This window comes from Abramis brama (assembly GCF_963993115.1).
Source record: "Abramis brama genome assembly, chromosome: 5".
NCBI lineage: Eukaryota > Metazoa > Chordata > Actinopteri > Cypriniformes > Leuciscidae > Abramis > Abramis brama.
This window is the reverse complement of record NC_139967.1, coordinates 30,632,719-30,654,902: the sequence shown is the minus strand read 5'-3', so window position 1 is coordinate 30,654,902 and position 22,184 is coordinate 30,632,719. Positions and strand designations below refer to the sequence as shown.

Genomic DNA, 22,184 nt, shown 5'->3' with positions numbered 1-22,184 from the left:
AAGTAGTGTATCTATTACTGTTCATAAGTTTGGGGTCAGTAAGATTTTTTTTATTATTTTTAAAGAAATACATACTCAGCAAGGATCCATTAAATGAATCAAAAGTGACAGTAAAGACATTTATAATGTTACAAATGATTTATATTTCATCTAAATGCTTTTTTTTTTTAAACTTTCTATTTAAATAATCCTGAATTTATATATATATATATATATATATATACAGTTTAAATTGTAATAATATTTCACAATATTACCATTTCCACACTTTTTTTTTTTTTTTTTTTTAAATGCAGCCTTGCTGAGCATGAGAGACTTCACAAAAACAATTAAAAAAAAATGTTTTTACATCAAACCGGCCACACACTTTTGAACAGTATATTACTCAGCGGTTTACCTTGAGCTGAATAATAGCGGCAGACTGGCGGTCTTTCATAACAACTTTGCCAGAGGTCTCCTCAAACTCTGTATCTGCAGCTGCACTGATGTTCCAGAAGATCTCAATCTCACCAAAGATGCCTGGACCTCTTACAAGACTGCAATTGACAGGGCACAATCTATCTTCAGATGGGGTGTTTGGGAAATCTGTTTTGCTATTTTTGTTTGCTGATTCTGTTCGGTGACACCAATGGTGCAGAAATTAAATATACAGTAATCTCTTTTGTTTGGAGAAGGTGAGTATTTTACCTGACCAGAGCTGTTCCATTGTAATTGTCTCTTGGTTCACCAATCAGAATGTTTCTGCTGGAATCAGCTATTCCTACAATTCCCAGGGCACCCACATCAGCTTGAATAACAACTGTAGCAACACCTGATGGAGAGAAAAGCAAGTAAATTATGATTTTGAACACTATCTGTCAAAAATTGTAACACATGATATATACTTGATAATTGTTATAATATGTTGTCAAACCTCTAACTGTATCAATGACTGGCTCATTCTTTGGAGAAAGAAGCTGGATGGTGAATCTCTCCTCTCCCTCCAAGACAGCATCAGCCAAAGCCTGAATCACCAGAGTTTTATTCGACTCAGTCTAGGAACGATAAAAACATTTAACGACTGTGAGTATCACACTGTGGCACAAGTAAAAGTGCTGTTCATATTCATATTTACCAGCCATACCTACCCCATTAAAAATGAGAGTTCCATTACGAGGGCTTAGGTCATCTCTTCCCTCTTCCTGCAGAAGCCAGATCAAATGCACCACTCCCTCACCTCCTGAGCTACGCACTACGGTCAGTGTAGATATGGAAGCTGGGTCATTTAGAAACTGAGGCTCAGACACAGAGATCTGAGGAAAAAAATATAATAAAAAAATATATTATTTTCAGTCAAGCTGATTATGGCCTCGACAAACCACAAAGGTATCCAAGCATTAATTATTCTCTCAATAACGACAGTAGAGAAGTTAAACTAAGTACAAGGTTACATCTTATCAAAAAAAGAATAAGTTACTTTATATACAAGTAACTTTACAGTTACTACAGAAATACCCCAGAGATTCCGAGAGCATGTCAGTATAATTATGATTGGTAAGATTATGCAAATATCATAACAGAGACAAAACACATACAGTAGGTAAGCCAAATGCTAATATTGGACTAACATTCATAGATGTTATTGGTAAATTTACCGTTAGCTCCTCAAACCCAAACCGACCAAAAGGTGAATCATTGGCCGGGATGCTGACTACTACAGATGTCTCGTCCCCTAATCTGGCACCTCCGATGACTCGAATCAGTTTGAGCATAAATGTCTCTGTGGACTCCACAACTGTGTCATCAATAATTGTGATCTCAATATAAGCAACTGCCTGCAAAAAAAAAAAAAAAACACACACACACACACACACACACACACATATAAATTGGTTGGTTCACATTATAATGACAATCATTCTTATTCTATATTTCATATCCAGTCTTTTTAGTTTTACAGTTTTTGTGCAGCAAAATCCCCATCATTTGCTGAAACAGCTAGTTCAAAATATCTAGTTACTTAAAAGTAACATTGTTACAGTTTTACTGTCACATTAGTTCCAGTAGCCTTTTCTATATATGTTATATCTATAGTCATAAAACTCCAGTCAGCCTAAAAGGGGAAGAGAAGAAGCACAAGGTAGATAGGAAATGACATGTGTTCGAAATCGCCCCCTACCCTCATTGACTATTCCCTATTTCTTACATTAATCCACTAATATAGTCCACTTAAGTCAACTCGAATGAAAACGAGTGAGCGAATTCGGACACTGAGTGCGCTGGAAGGGCTGCCGCTTTTACATCATTTGCACTTGCTGTTTAATTATTATTTGAAGGTTAACAAATATTTGTATGATTTTGGACATAGTCATGCTCTCCACAGTGGGTGCTTCTCATGTATCATTTGTGCATACTCACTTCCTTTCCTCACTTCCTAACTCCACTCCTCTTAGGATGTGAGGGAAGGATGCAAGAAAAGAAAATGAGGAATCGAAGGAATCGAAGCTTGTTTGTACATGGGAATATTCTTGATCACTCTAACGCCACTTCAAACATCATCAACTGCACTCAAGGGATCTGCTCTTATGTTGTTAAAGTTTGGTCATTTAAAGTGGTTGAATATGATTTCACTTTTCTAACTTTAGTTAGTGTGTAATGTTGCTGTTTGAGCATAAACGACATCTGCAAAGTTATGACGCTCAAAGTTCAAAGCAAAGGGAGATATTTTCTTTTTAAAGAAATCGCTTTTTAAGGACTACAACAAACAGCTGGTAGGGACTACACGACATTCCTCCTGGGTTAGTGACATTATGAACCCTAAAATTTACATAAACCCCACCCCCGGAACATGATTTATAGATTATCAAGACAGAATATGCTAACCAATGACTAGAAGATAACTACACATAAGCTACATAAATTCACCAACTAACCATTCAGAAATGTTGTCTACATGTTGTCACTTCTTCTTTAGTCTCTCCATCTTTCTGACTTCGGTTTGAACATAAAAGGCTAAAAGTTTTTGAAAGTTTCAGTGCATGTCTGTGTGAGGTAAAAGGACACAAGCTGTTGTAGCTCCGCCCCCTGTGCTGGGAGCAGCAGCTCATTTGCATTTAAAGGGACAGACACAAAAATGGTGCATTTTTGCTCACCCTCAAAAAGTGACAAATTTAACATGCTTTATAAAAATATCTGTGGGGTATTTTGAGCTAATACTTCACATACACACTCTGGGGACATCAAAGACTTATTTTACATCTTGTAAAAAGGGAATTATACCACCCCTTTAAGAAATTCATTATAAATATTAATAAAGCCCTCTTGACATATTTGAGATGTATGGTTTATTTAAACTACAAAGGTAAAAAATGTATTAAAATGATTGTGACAGATGTGAGGAGGGAGGAGAATTTGGAAGTGTGTCAGGTTTTTCGACAATAAATACTTTTGTATAGGATACATCTGTGCATTCTTGCTCATAGCTCCTCAGGAAGCTTTCTCATTCCTTGTTCCTCACCTCCTTGCTGCGCAATTTGATTTGAGATATCCTTTGAAATGGTTAACTTTTGATCGGTTTCAGGGTCACAGGCTGGAGGACAGAGGTACGAGGACACGAGGAAGCATCCATTTGAGTATTGAGAAGTACCCATGGATGAAATTTCTACCTAATGCTTCTTCTCTTCCCCTTTTTAGTCAATAAAAAATGTTAATCTTTACCTGTCCCTCTTGAAATGTGAGGTTTCCAGAGGAAGGACTAAAGTCCTCAGTGCTGGCTGTGACTGCTTGTGCCTCCCAGTATAGCACCAGTCTACCTGATCTACCGGCCATTCGCATGACGGCCAGGCGAAAGACATTTCCAGGTGATGGTACCTCAAATGCCAACACTGCCCCAGAGATATCCTAAAGGACAAGGGATTGTAGAAGTGTGTTTGTTTTTGATTATTAATAAAGACAAAATACATGATACATTTTTACAGTCAATGATGTATAAAAAGCCAATACAAAAAAATATACAAAATTAATTGTAAACCAACCTTTGAGACATTGAAACTGAGGACTCCTCTTGGGTCATCGTTCTCTTGGATGGTGACCTCGGCTATCTCCAGACCAGGTCTTTTCACACTGGGCTGGCCTGCTCCAGTGTCTCCACCCAACAGTTCAACTCTGGTGATGTTTACAAGGAACGTCTCAGCCAGTTCAGGAATATCATCCTACGAGCAAACACAAATATACCATCCAGGGATTAATAAAGTCCTAATCTATCCTATACTATCTAAATGCAAGTCACACACTTCATTAGTTAAACCCCTTAGACATCCCATGCATCTCAACATACTGTAAGTGATAATTTCTCCAGCAGATTCTAAACAGCTTCTGTGCAATTAATATCTAACAACATGCTGATTTATGTCAGTAGTCTTTCAGCCCAAACAAATTCAACATGTGGTTTTTGAGGCTGAACAAAATGCAAAAATATCTAACAACCACAGCAATTTGCAGAGAATGAGCTATTCCAAGAGCAAACAGAAAAAATGTGGGGTTTTTGTGGTGATGATAGTAACTGGCTGTTGGCTTGTGTTGTAGGCAGTAGGAGGTCAGTCTGTCTCCTCATCAGCTTCTGCACAGTGTGTCCTCAGACTAAGTGACCTGAGACTAACTGTGAGGCTTAAGGGGAAGGGAGCCACTGGGACAGTGGGTCACATATACTGTAACAACCTCGTCCACTTACCCCCTGTAAAGCTCTTAGCCCTAGCCTGATGGTTGCTATTTGCTACTTCTTTTCCTCCAGAGAGCACTCAAGCAACAACACTGCAGGGGACAACAAATGAAAAAGTGGCACACTAATAGCGATACAGTCCACTCTGACACTTGTTCCTTCCTTGCAGACCTTTAGGGAAGCGGGTTGATATACTTCCAGTCTCCATAGGATAATGAACTGGAGGGGGCGGCATATGAGAAGTGGGACGCAAATGGCGATACAGTCCATCTTCTGCTTTGTCAATGCTACCAATATCGCTTCCCTGCATCAGGGAAGAGTGTTCACATCATCTCCAAATGAATTATAGAGGGGGGCCAATGTACCCATTCCTCGTGCCCATTTATTGCATTTGTTAATCTACCACTTGACTTCATCATAGGAAAGTGCCTGCTCAAACTGATCTCATGGGAGGTCAACACCATCTCCAGCTCTTGTGCTGGAAAGGGGGCTTTGGGCGAGGGAGCATTTTGCTCCATCGCTGCTCAACTAGCCACTTTTTTGCCTTTTCACGGATCTCCAGGAGTCTATGTCCTGGTCCAACACCCACTATCCCTCTGGGATGCACCACGTGCCTCTGACCACTAGGCAAAAACAGGCAAGAGGGTGGATCGCAATCAGCAACCACCTCCATTATCTCAAAGCCTTGTTTACCACTTATCTTCTCTTTTCTTTTTTTAATTACATTTTTCCAGAGCTTCTTTTTTTCCTTTAGAAAGCTTGCTCGATCCCTTACCAGAGGAGACCTAATGCAGGGCCTCATGGTTTTGGGTCCTCAGACCTGCAAGCTGAAATTACCTCCCTGAGGCCCTGTTTAGGCCTTCTTCGAGCACAGGTTTCCACACTTGCCTTCTGACCCTCCTGCCAGGAACAAGTCCCTGGCAGCGGGTCAGAGGGAGCTACGGGGGCTGTCGGACCTGGGACACAGCGAGGGATGAACGCTGGAACGCTGCAGACTGAACTTTTGCCCTTCTAAACCTCTCGACCACCGAGTTAATGCCAGTACCGAAGACATTGGGGCATCAAGAAGGAAAGATTTCTCTTTCTCCTTTATCCCCGATGAGTTCAGACAGATGCCGCTCCGTGGCAACATTAGCAGTGCATTAGTAGTACATTAGTACACATAGATTGCGTGTACCAACACCCGAAATAAAGCGTGGATGCGGCAATGCACACTTTCTACTGTAAATGCAAACATCCATCTTGTTAAACACACAACAATAAATAAGACTCACAACACACAGAGCACTTCCTGAAGACAAAGAAGCTGATAACGTCTAACGCAGGTGCCCTTTTACAGTCATGCCGGCGCAGTGTTGTTATATGACTGCCTCGGCCAGTAGAATTGGCATGATTTCACACGTGCTTAGACACCGGCGCATGCTGAGGGCATTCCCATAGATTCAACACTATGACGCAGAGTCGAGTTCCCTAGTAAGGGAACTGTGAAAACTCTTTTCAGGATTCTTTGATTAAAGTTTAAAAGAACAGCATTCATTTGAAATATAAATATTTTGTTATACATTTGTTTACTATCACTTTTGATCAACTGAATGCGTCCTTGCTAATTAAAGTATTAATTTATTTATTTTAAATCACTAGTGTATAATACAAATTCAAAAATGTGAAATATATTTACAACATTAATGAGTAGTCAATTATTTATTTGGTTTTCATGTTTGGCTTCTAACAGCATGATAAATATTAAGCCACAGTTGTAAGTAGTCAGTAAATTAAGTAATCAAGGTTTAAACCTACAACTTTTAAATGATCAGACCAATACACCACAGCATCCCTATGCTTAGGAATCATTTTAACATATTGAAGGTTTTGTAACATATTGGTGGCATCCCAGTGAAGTTGTGGTACTCACCGGCAGGATGGTAATGGATACCAAAACAACAGTAGCATTCTCCATCATGACGACTGTGGACTCTTTGGCTACATAGTCAGTCCCCTCACTAGCCTGATTGACAGGTGGCAGGTGAAGGGCTGTTTTGGTGGTGTAATAAACTAATACATCCCTTGATGCCGCTTGATCTCTCACAATACTTAGTGTAATATTGCTTGGGTTCTCTGAAGTGAAAGGCATAAAAAGAGAAAAGAAATTACATCAGCGTTTCATTTGCTTTCAAGAGCAAATATTTTCAGATTGTAATGAATGGGGCAATTATATATAAAAACACTGAATGAATTCCTCCCCTGAATTCATCTTAACTATTGCAAGACTAAGTATATGGCTAGAAAATATGTACATATTTCTTCTCGGTAATTTGGATTACAGGAAATGTTGACTTGTGAATTTTGAATGTTGAATTTTTAGTGGTACACCACAGCAATGTTAATTGGCTATCTTAGCCATTCATACACCGTTCATTATATTATTGTGCAGAAGTTCAAATGAGACAAAGTTAAACACAGAAGAATTACTTTGAGGTTCTGGCGTGATGAAGTACTGGGAATCCAGATGCCAGCCAATGACTCCATAAGGTGAACCATTGGCTTTAATGGTAAGGTTTGCTTGGGCACGCTGAGGGTCGATCATGGCTCCTCTGGATGAATCAGTTATCCCAATCGTTGTGACCTTGGTCAGGACAATGGTGACTTTTTCTGCTAACTCTGGAATGTCATCCGCTAATACATTCAGCGATATGGTAGCAACAGCCTGGCTCACAGAAAATGTCACCTACATGGAGAACAGATGAAGATGGTGTAAAGAGGTCGGTAATGTTTGTGCTTTATGTTTATTTGATGACATGTTTGAAGTCCCAATTGTGAGGTTTATATAATATTATACCACGGTCTGTTTTCTAATTGGCTAGAAAGTGTGCAATAAAACCATTTAATGCACAGGTAGTTCCAAGTCAGTTTAATGACCGTTCTATATTAATGTTTTCATTGAAACACACACACACACACACACATCACTCGCACAAGGAGATCAGAGATCGCTCTGCTCACACACAGAAACATTCTTGTCTCAGAGCACGGAACCTTGTTGTAAACGCTACCCGCAACTTTTATTAATAAAATAGCTTTGCTGCTGAATTGCTACGCTATATTTCTCAGCAACAAGGGGGTAACATCACTGGTTTTGAAGTAATTAAACTTACAGTTTCGTTAATAGAGAGAGACAGACACATCTCTAATCTCTCTCTCATCTCTCTCTCATCTATCTCTCTGTCTGTCTCTCTCTCTCTCTCTCTCTCTCTCTCTCTCTCTCTCTCTCGATAATTAATTCAAATGAATGCTATAATTCATTCATTCAAATAAATGTAATATGATGCTTTACTTTATCTCTGTGTCTGATTTAAAGCGGGCAAAATGCTAGATCTAACAAGCTGTAACTGATGAAAATGACAATAATTTTTATCCTACTGGTCAAATACTGCACTGTAAACATCAATAACAGCTTTAACTTGTTGATGCTGGCAAATGACCATGGTATGAGTGGGATAATCCACAGCTAACTGTGCATTAAAAGATTTGAATGCACTCCATGGTGGTTCTTTGCCTCCATGTTGTGCATTAAAATCATTTAACGCACAGCTAGCCATGGATTATCCCTTACATACAATTGCATAATTGGTTCTTTAAATTGTATATTGTTTTTAAAAATGGGCACTTGCATATTTCAGTCACAAGTATAACTGCTGAAAATGGCAGCTTATAGTTAGAGCTGTGATTTGGACTAGAATGAGAGCCTGTAGTTCAAAATATACCTTTTAAAATATGCAATTGAAACAGAAAACAGAAAATCCATGGTATGCAAGCAGCTCTCACCACTCCTGAAGTGGGAAAAATGTCATCCAGACTACCATAGGCGCTCCAGTGTACTGTTAGTCTGCCAAACCGGCCTCTCCTCCTCTCGATGCTCAGAGAAACAGGGTTATCATCCTCCAGCTCATCCACCTCCCTCATTAAAGAGTTCTATATACAAATAAATGTGTTTATAAATATATAATACAAAACCATTAACAGCACAAACAGCGCTGCACATAAACAGCGTTTATGTGCACAAACAGCTTCAGTAAAGGGATAGTTCACACTAAAATGAAGGTGTATATGACATTCTTCTTTCAGACGAATACAATCGGAGTTATATTAAAAAATGTTCTGGCTCTTCCAAGCTTTATAATGGGAGTCAATGGGTATATTTTTTCCATCAAAGTGCATCCATCCATGATAAAAGTGCTCGAAACGGCTCTGGCGGGTTAATAAAGGTCTTCTGAAGTGAAGCGATGTATTTGTGTAAGAAAAATATCCATGTTTAAAACTTTATCGACTAAAATAACTAGCTTCCGGCAGATGGCCATACGCAAGTCGACTCACGCAGTTTCGAGCACTTTTATCATGGATGGATGCGCTTGATGGACTTCCAAAAAATATACCCATTGACTCCCATTATAAAGCTTGGAAGAGCCAGGACATTTTTTAATACAACTCCGATTGTATTTGTCTGAAAGAAGAATGTCATATACTGTACACCTAGGATGGCTTCAGGGTGAGTAAATCATGGGCTAACTTTCATTTTTGGGTTAACTATCCCTTAAGTAACATTTTTAGTCTTTGAAAGATAACAGCTGTGTGAAATGGACACTACACTACATTTGAAGCATTAAGACAAGACACTTCAGGCAAAAAACATAGTTTTTTTCATGCACTGGTACATTTTGAAATTTTGGGCTATTTGGATTTTCATGTTGTTGTTTCAGAATAGTGGAAAGAAAACATCCAAAATACACATTTAAGTGTTTATTGTATTGCACTTTAACTATTTGTGTCTGTAGATTCCAATTCCAATACAAATATTTAAAGGCAGTGTTCTCAAAATGAGTTTTTTTCTCCTGCACTGAGCCAAAAATCTCCACTTCAGTAGCACTTACATACACCAAACTTTACAGTTATATTTCAATTAATTCCAATATTTAGATTTCGGTTTAAAAATAAAATGTATGCAAATTTAATGTATATTTAAGTAGATAATGCCTAATTAGATAATATGCATTTTTAAACATAACATTTCAGAAAACTCGTAATTCAAAAAATGTTTGCAATGTATAATGTAATTATATTCTAATTCACTGGGGAAGTTTTTTTTTTGTTGACCCCATTCACCTGGGGTGTCTTGCCTTGGCTATATTATTGAGGGAAACTTTGGGAGTTACATATTCAGATAACAGCATTGTACACTATAATTTGATCCTGATACCTGTGCAAAGCCTATAATCCCATAAGCATCATCGTTTGCCGGAATGAACAAGGTCACTTGACCACGAAAGCCAATTTCTGCCCCTCCTTTAGGGTTCTTGAGGCTGACACGAAAATATTCTTCCTCCTCAGGAACATCATCATCAATTATATTCACTGCTATGTCTAGTTCACCCACCCCTGGCTGGAAAAACAGCTCTCCTGAACTGAGGATAAGAGATGGAAATATCAATGAACATCAGTATTAGAAGGAACTAGAAAAAGATATACAGTATAACTCAACAAAGAATAATTTTAAATACAGAAATCAAACAATATTTCTTTGTTACTATAGTTTACTTAACAACAGTAACATACTTGGGGATGAAGTCAGATTGATTGGACACAGAAGTCAGCTCATATATGACAGAGTTTGATTCTCCAGTGGCTACGATGAGACTCTTGGTGGAATTGAGAGATGGAACAGGAAGATACAGGAACTCTTGTGCAGATGGAGACTTGAGCACTTCAGCAAACTGCCTCAGATCTGACCTCCATGAGTGCAAGGCCGAACCATTTAGACCCGCAAGCAACAGGTGAGCTAAGAAACAAAGTTTCTTTGTAATTGAAATCATATCAGTGTAAAAGTTTTTGCTGTTAATTTTTTTTTGGTTCGTATGCTTTAGAAATAAATATAATAATTTCTTTCAACAAAAAAAAGAAAGAAAAAAAAGAAAAAAAAGAATTGTACTGCCCTAAACTTATGAACGGTAGTGTAGATACAAGAAAGAGGATGCAAATATAATGTTACGATAACATAATCGCTTTAAATGCAACAAGTCAAAAAGTTTTAAAAGTTAATGTTTGTAATTCAATTGTATTCAAACATTAACTTTTACAAGTAAATGTTTGAATAGAGCTTAAATTAAGTATGTACATTAGTGTTTCAGTCTGATATAGTAGCAGAAATTCAATACATAGAGTTAAGTGTTTAGAACAAACCCCTAACCAGACCCCAAACATGTTTGAGGAATATCAATACAATTCTGCCTTGCAAGCACTATTATTATTATATGTAAATTAAAATACCAATACACTAAGCCATATAATTTCGGTAAATCTTAAATATGGGTAAATGTATGCTTAATGATAGTGGAAACACAATAAATGCATTATTATTTAAACAGCCTGCACTATATTGTCTGGCAACTCACATATTCCCGAAGGAGGGGTAAAGGGGTGGACTGAAAAGAGGCCGGGGAATAGGATGGACTGTGTTTGCTGGAAGAAGCTTTGCTGAGAACCCCACATAAACACTTCACATGTTGGGCTTGGACCTTTTCATGGGGAATAATAAAGACAATCTGAACGTTAGTTACTGATACATGGGAGCAAGCGAAATTAAAGCTCATTTCCAAGATCACACAAACAGTGTCAAAACATCTTCAAATTGAAAATGCTATTAAACTGCAATAGTACTATGATGTATGAGTATGATTATTACCTTCAGTAACGATGAGGAGAAAAGTATCTCCTCCCATCTGAAATGATTCCACTTGCTTGACTCGTGTATTGACTGCTAATGTTTGAGGGTTTTGGAAACGTCCATTATTCCACTGGTAGATGAGACACACCGATGATGTTCTGTTCCTGCACACGGCCAGGAGCTGAAGGTTGCTGCTGCCTCGTCTGAAGGGTACGGCTGTGGTAATGTCTTCTAACCCCAGACTTTGATGGAGGGAGAATGATCCTCCAGTCCACACAAAGATCTTAGGACATAAAGGAAATGATCTCAATATTGAATTACTTGCTATTACTATGTTATGTATATCCCATGTAGAACTCCAAGTTTCTGTTTTATACTGCATGTCGGTTTGAGTTTACCTCACTAGAAACTATCAAATATTGCTGGAGTTCAGTGGAGAAGTGTTTGACACTGAAACTGCTCACAGTAAGAGTCTGCTCCTAAAGAAGGGGACAACATTGAACAATATACAAAAGCACCACATTAGAAAATACAAATCTGGCTGTGGTGAGATAAACCAGTTTACAATTATCACATGATAAGCACAAATGCAGCTATTGTTGATGGCAGCTAAGGAAAATATCAAATCAGCAGCATACTCACTTGAGTAAGGTTGAGGTCTGCCTGAATGCGAAATAAACTGATTGTGGCAGTTAATGACATGGTGCTGTTTGCATGGGAAACTGCCACATAGCTGGAGCCATTTACTGTAAAGCTAACACAAGAGCTGGGATTCTGGATGCTGACAAACTATGAGAAACAGAGTGAGAAAGAGAAAAAACAGAGTTTTTTTTACTTTTATTATTAAATGACCATAAAGGGCCAGATTTCCTAAACAGGGCAAATTATTTTGAGAGCGCAATTCCAAAAAAGCGTAGATAGGAGTAGAAAGTTCTGTGCGTGATCTACTGATGACGTGCAAATTAAAGAACACAGACACAGTCAGATAATTTCCATAATAACCAACGCAATCTACCAGTTAGCGTCTGGTTTAAGACGTGCTTTTTTGGGGTGGTAAATAATGGCGCAAACACCGGTTTACTAAACTTTAGTAAATCACCTTAGTAAATCTGGCCCTTAAACTAATTAAAATAATATGCTTAAAATTATATATATGCAATTTTGTTGTAAGCAATCATCAAAATGCATTCAGTGACCAAAACCAGTGCTTGAAGTGGGCCAGTACACACGAGCACCCCTGATTTCAACCGAGGGGGAACACCACCCTGCAAGCACTTACCAAAACTACATTTATTGGACTTTTAACTGAATTCAAAACATACCTCCACAGGCACTAAGACGCCCTGCCACTCGTAGAGCACAGCCTGGTTCTGAGCTTGACCTCTGAGCAGCCTCAGAACCAGAGTAGAGTCTTCACTGGGCACTGCACACCAGATTGACGCCAAGCTGTCCCTGATAGACTGATACACAGCCATAAGTGGCTTCTCTCCCCCTACAAATACATTAAACAATCTTTGGTTATACACTTTTTGAGTCCACAGAATTAAACTTACTGGTGCAATTTCTTACTCATTCCAAATGCCGTTCCTGACCGGGTCTCCCATTCCACACTGACAGCTGACTCCAGTCCGTTACTGCGAGATATAGTCAAGTACACTGTACCGGTACGCTCCTCCACTGTCATGGTGTCCAGAGTCCTGGAGAACACACACATATGTTTATTTCAATGGTCTGCTTTAGACACTCTACAAACTATAAGTAACTTTGCAACTGCATGTCAACTAACTCTCATTAGACTGTTAGGTTAGGGTTAGGTGTTAGTAGAATAAGTTGACGTAGTTGCAAAGTTACTTATATAATCAGTAGAGGGGGGCAGTGGTTAGAGAGTTGGACTTGTAACCCGAAGGTCGCGGGTTCGATTATCAGTACTGGAAGGAAATGCCTGAGGGCACCTTGAGCAACTTACTAGAATGTCTGTTGGGGACCATCAAAATAAAGTGTTAGCAGATATTAAGCAGACAGTCTACAAATACTCTAATGACTGCTAGTTGACATGTAGTTGTAAAGTTACTTATAGTTAGTAAAATGTCTGAAGTGGACCATCAAAATAAAGTGTTACCCACACATAGAGTAGAGTAGGTACTGTGAATGTACCTATTAAATGATGGTGATATTCTGAACAGCCCCAGAGGAGCCTGGTTCTGCAGTACGGTGATAAAAGTCTGCAGTGAGTCTCCCAGTCGAGCACCTCCACTTGGGTTGGACAGAGTCACTGTGAATGTCTCATTCATCTCTGGTTCGGCATCCAGAACAGCCCAGATCTCTAAAGTCTAGAAAACAAAGATGATACTATTGAGAGCCTCCTCTTTGACAAACCACTGGTTCCTAATGAATTCTCTTTACTTAAATAGACTTGTTCTGTAATATATGCTAGGTTAACTATTTCACAAATTAGGAGAATAATTTAAAGCTTGAATGTAAAAACATAAAGATCCCATGATATCAACATTTTTGTTTTATGGCTTTTAGTCCATGCCTGCTATTGAAATAATGGATATGCAAGTGAACTCTTAAATGATAAAATGTGTAATATTTACAGTTTATGTATTAAAAAAATAGACCAAAAATATAATAAAATAAAACATTTTTTAAATATATTTTTTAAAATATAAATAAAAAATAATTAAATAAAAGCATCTTATAAAACTTAAATAGGAAACTTAAAAAAAAGAAAGAAACCTAAATACTTTGGTCAATTGGCCAATAAGAGCTTCATATACCTTGAATCTGACTCCATCCTCAAGCACAACAAAGCCAGAGGAAGGTGTGAGATCATCAGTGTACAGGGATCCATTGGCATCAGTGATGGTGAACTGGACCGTTACTGTACCAAATGTGCCCTGAGGAGGGTCTCGTATGATGTAGAGGGTGGCCACACTCTCCCCCAGACCTGACACAGAGGTCGGCTCCCTTAACAGGAAGTGCTCACTGTTATTGAAGGATATGATTCCATGACCATCGTCATTGGCCAGAATAGTCACGGTAACTATGGAAACACATGAGATAAAGATTACACAGTACTGCCGAGTCCTGGAAAGTCATGAATGTTTAGTGTCTCCCAGCATAACAGACCTGTAATGTTCTCTCCCAGTTCCAGCCCTGCCGACGGGTTTGCTAGAATTAACTGGAATGTCTCATCGCCTTCAGGAATGGTATCATCTAAAATCTGGACTTCTATAAACTTGTGCCGTTCTCCATCCACAAAGTGGATCATCTGTGTAATATACAGTATGTGCTCAATAAATATAAAAAACAAATGTTAAATATTTAATGATATTAAAAACAAGAAAGAGTGTTTGTGACTTACTGATGGAGTGGCATTGAAATCCAGACCCAACTGAGCCTCTAGATTCTGGGCATAAAAGAACAGGGACACATTTCCATGCGTCCCGGCATCACGGTAGGCAACCAGATTTAACACACCAATCGTCTCATTTACCACGTAGCTTAAGAAAAAAAAAAATGCATACATTACTGAAACATTTTTACCAAACATTAATGCCTCTGAGATGTAAGGTTGTTCACAAAGGTTGAAAAACCGTTTAAAGGGAAGTTCATACTCTATGTTTTGCCAGCCAATGATCCCTTGGATTCCATCATTAGCATTGATGCTGATCTCTGCTACAAGGCCCTCAGTATCTGGAAATAATGAATGAATGAATGAATGAATGAATGAATGAATGAATGGATGGGATAATGGGGCAATGAGGAATGGTTTTTCATAAGGCGCACAATCAGGAAAAGCACAAATAAAAACAAGGACATCCGTCACACTATTAATCATTCTCTATTACTACACCAATAGTAATCTACCAATAAAATATATACACTATAGTCATCTACCAATAAAATATATACACTAATAGTCATCTACCAATACTCTTCACAAATCACTGAGTATAAGCGAGGAGAGTGGGCTGCCTTTGGGAATGATAGTGTTCAGACTGCTATGAGTTGTCAAATATGTTGTAAAATTATGTTGGATATATGTTTGTGTTAAATATATAAAAAATGCCACTGAAAATAAGTAAAAAGAAAAAGCACTACAGCATATCAAGCACAGGTGTGGGTATCCATTACCTTTCAATGTATAGTAAATCTCTAGGAAAGGATGTGAGACAAGATTGAAGTTCAAGATGAAAGTACAATTGAAAGAAGAACCTAAAACCTAATTAAATGTGGCACATTCAACAAAGCAAAATGAATAATTACAGAATATAAAACATTATTTAAAAGGCTAAATCAGCTTAATTCTCTTCTTAATCATCTTACTTAGTGTAGGGGCAGTTGGGAGGGTGGTTATGAGGACAGCTGATGTTATATTGACTAAGAAAAACTCTTGCAGCTCAGGGATGTCATCCTGTTAAAAAAAAGGAAAAGAATATGTTTCTTGATTAATTCAAACATGATAAAAATGTCTTGGATTGAATTAATATCTAAAAATCATTCTTCATTAATTAACAATACAATGTGAAATGTTAAAACTGTAGTCACTATTCCCTTTCACACATTAAACCCGGTAGGTTACTGTAAAATTTCTATAAGATTGACTTTCCTTTTAAATACACAAATGTGCTTTTCCCACACGCAATGGCATTCTGTCTTCTTACCGGTAAGCTATCATTCACATATTGAACTAAATTGAATCAACACTGAACTGACTACAGCTGAATAATGACACTAAGGTCTTTTTAAATGGCCATGTTAACACATGATTTGTAAACAGTAATTTACCAGTAATTTACCAGTAAAACTGTATGTGTGAAAGGGGATAATCTTAAATCAGCATCATACATCTATGATGGTGATGGGGATGGACACAGATGTCTGTCCATCCTGCATGATCACAGAGCTGGAGACGTATCTGAAGTCTTGGCCTGGTTGGGCTAAGGCTCCCCCAGTCTGTCTGAGGTCCTGCAAAGAGCCTTGCACAGTCTCATAGCTTATATTTACAGCACCTGTGGGGGAAAGTAGCAATATTTACATCCCCATACTTCAGGACAACATTGTTTGATTTTTCTAGTGTAACTAACCTGATGCACCAAACTCTCTGTTTATGTAAATCCGGATGGTGGTGTCTTTCTCATCTGTGGTGATTTTTAAGGATGAGGGGGCGATGCTAAGCAAACCAAACGGCTCGTCACTAGCTTCCACGCTCACCACTGCTTCACGACCCTGAGCGCTCAGAGCTGCCATTCCCGTCTTGGTAACCCCTGAGATAATTATATACATGATTATTATAAAAAAAAATAAAAGTATAGAATAAGCACAACCTAAAGTGTTCATAATATGTTAAGTGAGATGAGACAAGATAATTGTAATGATTTATGTCTGTGTTCCTCTGTCCTGTCCCGTGTTCAGCAGTTCCCCGTTATGTTGATTAGTCTCCCCAAGTGTTTCTGATTAGCCACGCCCCCTTGCTATCTTGTTTAGCTTGTCTGTCTGTGTATTTAAGCCCTGTGTTTAGTTCAGTCTTTGTCAGTTCTTGTATATTGTTGCACCATGGTGGTTGTTTTGTTTCTGAGTCTTACGCCTGAGTTTATTTAATAAAAGATTACTGCATGTGGATCCTGCTTCCTCCTCTGCTTCAACCAAGCCGTAACAGAAGAACTGACCACACAATGGATCCAGCAGTACGCCTCATTCGACTCCGTCAAGGTAACCGACCACTCGAGGACCACACCTGAGATTTTCTAGACCTTTCACACCTCATCGACTTTCCAGATTACGCACTCATTGATTTTTGAGTCTGAACCAGTGTCTCAGGACAAGATGGTCTCTGCCGAGCCAGTGTCTCAGGACAAGATGGTCTCCGCCGAGCCAGTGTGTCCGGATGAGATGGCCGCTGCCACGTCGCCTGAGCCCTCAGCAGAGATGGCTGCCGACACGCCTGAACCTGAGCCCTCAGCAGAGATGGTCGCCGACATGCCTGAACCTGAGCCCTCAGCAGAGATGGTCGCCGACACGCCTGAACCTGAGCCCTCAGCAGAGATGGTCGCCGACACACCTGAACCTGAGCCCTCAGCAGAGATGGTCGCCGACATGCCTGAACCTGAGCCCTCAGCAGAGATGGTCGCCGACACGCCTGAACCTGAGCCCTCAGCAGAGATGGCCACCGACATGTCTGTCCCTGAGCCGGCGTCTGTCCCTAAGCCGGCGTCTGTCCCTGAGCCGGTGTCGGTTCCTGTTCCTGAGCAGGTGTCCGTATCTGTTCCTGAGCCAGTGTCCATTCCTGTTCCTGAGCCGTTGTCTATTCCTGAACCAGTGTCTGTTCCTGAGTCGGGTCCTGTTCCTGAGCCGGTGTCTGCTCATGTGCCATGGCCGCCTGAAGGGTCGTCTCCGCCCTGGCCGCCTGAAGGGTCGTTTCCGCCCTGGCCTCCTGAAGGGTGGTCTCCTCCCTGGCCTCCTGAAGGGTGGTCTCCTCCCTGGCCTCCTGAAGGGTGGTCTCCTCCCTGGCCGCCTGAAGGGTGGTCTCCTCCCTGGCCTCCTGAAGGGTGGTCTCCTCCCTGGCCTCCTGAAGGGTGGTCTCCTCCCTGGCCTCCTGAAGGGTGGTCTCCTCCCTGGCCGCCTGAAGGGTGGTCTCCTCCCTGGCCGCCTGAAGGGTGGTCTCCTCCCTGGCCGCCTGAAGGGTCGTCTCCTCCCTGGTCGCCTGAAGGGTCGTCTCCGCCCTGGTCGCCTGCACAGCCTGATCCGCCCTGGCCTCCCGTCCTGCTACAGTCTCCAGGCTCTCTGCCGCTCCACGGCCTGGCCCTCCATCCCACCCCCGGGTCCACCTCCTCTCCACCACCCTCCTTAACTATTGTTTTTGTTTTGAGGGGCGTCGGGAGCCGCCCATAGAGGGGGGGTTATGTAATGATTTATGTCTGTGTTCCTCTGTCCTGTCCCGTGTTCAGCAGTTCCCCGTTATGTTGATTAGTCTCCCCAAGTGTTTCTGATTAGCCACGCCCCCTTGTTGTCTTGTTTAGCTTGTCTGTCTGTGTATTTAAGCCCTGTGTTTAGTTCAGTCTTTGTCAGTTCTTGTATATTGTTGCACCATGGTGGTTGTTCTGTTCCTGAGTCTTACGCCTGAGTTTATGCATGTGAAGTTGAGTTTATTTAATAAAAGATTACTGCATGTGGATCCTGCTTCCTCCTCTGCTTCAACCAAGACTTAACAATAATAAGACAACAGCTAATGCTAACATAAGATCTAATTTTAACCCCCCACCCCAAACTTTGCCTTGCTTTCTATTAAAATATGTAAACATCCTTAAAACAAGATAATATACCTGACAAGAAAAATATTTATTTAGAAAAATCTTACATGTATAAATGCTAAAAGTAAATGTTAGCGGCCTTTGTTAAACATGGTAACATGAGATGAATTTGAATAAAACTTTCAAGGAACTCATTCATGTGCATGTTTCTCATAAATACCTTTGGTTTGTATATTTGATAGGATAACTCTGTACTCCTCTCTTTCTTCTGGTGTGGTATCCTCAAGTAGCTTTAACACTATAGTATTATTTAGCATTCCCTGAAACCGAAAATGAGGTAGAACATTAATCCTCATTGTCCTTGAAGGATTAGGTGTTGTTGAATACTAAACCAATACATGGGCTTGACTGTTTAAAATAAACGTTCAAATGATCTGGTCAAACAGCATGTTTTTCTACATTACCTCAGAGAAAAAGAGAGTTCCCAAGGTGTCTGTGAAAGTCATTGAGACTCGAGGGCCTTCAATTCTCCAATCCACTGTGACATTTCCAATAGCAGGAGCTGTTCTCTCCACCAACAGAGACAAACTCTCACCTGTTGAATACAATGAACATCTAACCTTAGCTATTAACCATTTTATTAGTGTAATAAGTTGGTATTGCATGTTTTTCAACCCTTAACTGATATTTTTAGGTGTTCATGTTAGCCTGAGATGTGTGGGAGTATAAAAGTTAATCTTCCTTGCTGACTACATTAACTAGTACTCTAGTTTCTAGTTGCAAAGACAACTGTATATACAAGGATAGAATTCACCTGTCCTGTCATGCATGCATGATGACACAAACCATCTCCCCCAATGTAGCAGCTGTTGCAGATCACTCTTCACTCATCTTATCAGTAACTATATTACTAGTTACTATGGAGCACATACTGATGCCTAATTATCCATTTACAACATGTTTCAAATGCCTTCACACTTGCACATAACACTAATACAGTTAAATAAATTATGTCACCCTTAAACCCACCTCTGTCTTTTGGGAAAATACATAAATAAATATATAATGATGACTTTTAATCAAGTCTGGTCCGCTTACCTGCAGTGGATTAACAAGAATAAAGGGCTGTTTGTTCACACCAAAGATAATAATTGTAAAGCTTTAATAATCATTCTAATTATACGAGAACAGCAAATTCCACACTACAGCTATAAGTAAATGTGGATAGGAGCAGGCTTCACTCAATGTGTATACTTGTCAACTTTAAGAGTGCTGGCCTAGATAATTAGAATACATAAAGTGGGAGAGAGGCCGCACTATGGTTAATTATGTTTTTATTTTTATTTGCACAGACGCGTTTCGGCGCGTGCCTTCTTCACACTGAAGAAGGCACGCGCTGAAACACGTCTGAGCAAATAAAAATAAAAACATAATTAAGCATAGTGCGGCCTCTCTCCCACTTTATGTACACTACAGCTATAACAATATCATTGGAAATACTTTCAGAATTATAATTTCCAGCTGATAAAAAAACACAAAAAACAAACAAATTGACAGCTAATCAGAATCCACCTGACTTTAAAGAGTTCGAGTAACTGCAGCATGCTCTTATAATAAACAGAACATAATTGTTTGTTAGTGTGGATGCTAATATAGATATACTGTAGTCATAATTATTGGTCTTAAATATTGGAAGTTAAAGAAAACACTGACCCTCTCTGACGATGACCGATCGTGAGGCTGTGTGGAAACCCACAACCCCTGCTGCATTGTCATTGGCCAGGATGAGGATGGTGACGGTGTCTGAACTGGGAAGGATACGGCTACCACCCTCAGTACTCACTAAGCCAATCTGTAAAGTCTCATTGTCTTCAGGTTCCGTGTCATCCGTGATGACAAACTCAAGAGTCTTCTTTACATCACCTTAAAGGAACATACAAGAGGTCATTCATCTACTGCAAAATTGTTGAAATTAAGAATGGACTTCAGTTAGGCTTTACACACTTTTATTTATTTATATTTATGTTTTTATTTGATTTATTGATTTGATTGATGTTTATTTATTTGTTTGACTGATATTTTTGGGTTTATTTGATTTATTCATTCATTCATTCGTTCAAATTGCTCCCTTTTGAGTGTAACAAGCAGCATAGAAATGCAGATTTCACCATTCACAGCCACTAGTAAAAAAACCCCTAAAAAACACAGTATTAAGCAACTCGTTTAACCCTGCATTAAAAAGACCAAAGCAGTACTAACCATGAATTACCCTAGGTATATATATAGTGTGAATTATTCTGCCAAGGTAAAGTATGACTACTGTGAAACAAAGTTTCAAGTGTAAAAAGCCCAAATATCAAAAGCACATACTGCTAAAGTAACTCTTTTGACTTAATGCACATACATCAAAAACAATGTAGACAAGACTTACCCTCAGCAAAGATGAGGGTCTCCCCTGTCCCATTGAAGTCAGCATTGGAAGTGGCACTGCCACCAACATACTTCCATTCCACTGTAACCTGTCCCATACTGCCTCCTCTCCTCTCAATGACCAGCAGCACTGTAGTTTTGGGTTCCTCCCTCACTTCCAGATACAGCCCATCTTGAGTGGCATTGGGGTTAATGCTGTAGAGCATAAATATTCCAAACGCATCTCCATTCATCCCTATAGTCACTAAAGCTACGTCCGGCTGCTGGATCATTGGCAAGTTCTTGGCAGTTACAGTCATGTTGACCAAGCTAACCTTCAGGATTTGAATCATGAAACTCTCATCCACCTCTGGCAAAGAGTCAGTCAAGATGGTTACAGTGAGGTTAGCGACTCCCGATCTGTCCAGCATGGTGGTGGTCTGAGCCGTCACGGTTATGTAGTCGCTCCCAGCAACAGCTTGTGAGCTAAACAGCGAGGCGGCCGCTGTGGTGTTTTTTATATAGGTGAAGGTTTGTGGGGAAGGACTCAACTGTCTGGCCCCAGATGTTACCCAGAAGCAACTCGCTCTGGGGGTGTTGATGAAGCTGAAAGCTTGGCAAGCTCGCTCTCTAAGGCAGAACGCTGCGCAGAAATTCAAGACGTTTGTGTCTGTGGTGATGTTGATGGGTCTGCGGAGGGCATTAGATGGCGCTCCAGCCAATGGAGAATCATAGTAAACCAGGAAATCTCGGCCTTCCCTTTGAGCATTGCTTACAATATCAATCTCAGACGTGCTGTAAACGATCTCCAGCATGCCAAAATTACCACCACTGCAGTGAAAACACACAAAAAACAACATAATGTACCATCCAAAACTAAATTAGTTTAAAAAATGGGAAACAAAGGCACATTACCTTCTTCGAACTGTAACGTTAGCCATGGAGATCCCTTCCAGTGGCTCCTGGACGCGGTATACTGCTTGATCAAAGTACACGGTTCCATGAGGGTTGTCATTGGCAGGAACAATGATATCGACCTCTTTCTCAGGCCCAATGTTCCCACCATTGCTAGCACTTACAAGCTGAACCTTTATAACCTAAAATAAAC

At 39.8% G+C, this 22,184-nt stretch overlaps 1 protein-coding gene across 1 annotated transcript in view; it reads right to left on the bottom strand.

The window, feature by feature from the left end:
• The window catches only part of adgrv1 (adhesion G protein-coupled receptor V1), a gene marked incomplete at its 5' end in the record, with an annotated part of 127,935 nt that overhangs the window by 72,142 nt on the left and 33,609 nt on the right, over positions 1–22,184 (bottom strand). The window contains 31 exons of the mRNA XM_084113738.1: positions 398–536; positions 688–811; positions 914–1,034; positions 1,128–1,292; positions 1,635–1,814; positions 3,697–3,879; positions 4,014–4,190; positions 6,609–6,811; positions 7,166–7,421; positions 8,519–8,665; positions 9,948–10,152; positions 10,304–10,526; positions 11,140–11,262; positions 11,430–11,694; positions 11,810–11,890; positions 12,054–12,200; positions 12,734–12,903; positions 12,981–13,108; positions 13,566–13,741; positions 14,192–14,457; positions 14,544–14,685; positions 14,779–14,917; positions 15,032–15,110; positions 15,744–15,831; positions 16,266–16,429; positions 16,505–16,684; positions 18,888–18,987; positions 19,132–19,262; positions 20,381–20,590; positions 21,099–21,907; positions 21,992–22,173. Coding sequence (XP_083969864.1) covers positions 398–536; positions 688–811; positions 914–1,034; positions 1,128–1,292; positions 1,635–1,814; positions 3,697–3,879; positions 4,014–4,190; positions 6,609–6,811; positions 7,166–7,421; positions 8,519–8,665; positions 9,948–10,152; positions 10,304–10,526; positions 11,140–11,262; positions 11,430–11,694; positions 11,810–11,890; positions 12,054–12,200; positions 12,734–12,903; positions 12,981–13,108; positions 13,566–13,741; positions 14,192–14,457; positions 14,544–14,685; positions 14,779–14,917; positions 15,032–15,110; positions 15,744–15,831; positions 16,266–16,429; positions 16,505–16,684; positions 18,888–18,987; positions 19,132–19,262; positions 20,381–20,590; positions 21,099–21,907; positions 21,992–22,173 — 5,703 coding nt within the window. The remainder of the gene's footprint in view (positions 1–397; positions 537–687; positions 812–913; positions 1,035–1,127; positions 1,293–1,634; positions 1,815–3,696; positions 3,880–4,013; positions 4,191–6,608; positions 6,812–7,165; positions 7,422–8,518; positions 8,666–9,947; positions 10,153–10,303; positions 10,527–11,139; positions 11,263–11,429; positions 11,695–11,809; positions 11,891–12,053; positions 12,201–12,733; positions 12,904–12,980; positions 13,109–13,565; positions 13,742–14,191; positions 14,458–14,543; positions 14,686–14,778; positions 14,918–15,031; positions 15,111–15,743; positions 15,832–16,265; positions 16,430–16,504; positions 16,685–18,887; positions 18,988–19,131; positions 19,263–20,380; positions 20,591–21,098; positions 21,908–21,991; positions 22,174–22,184) is intronic.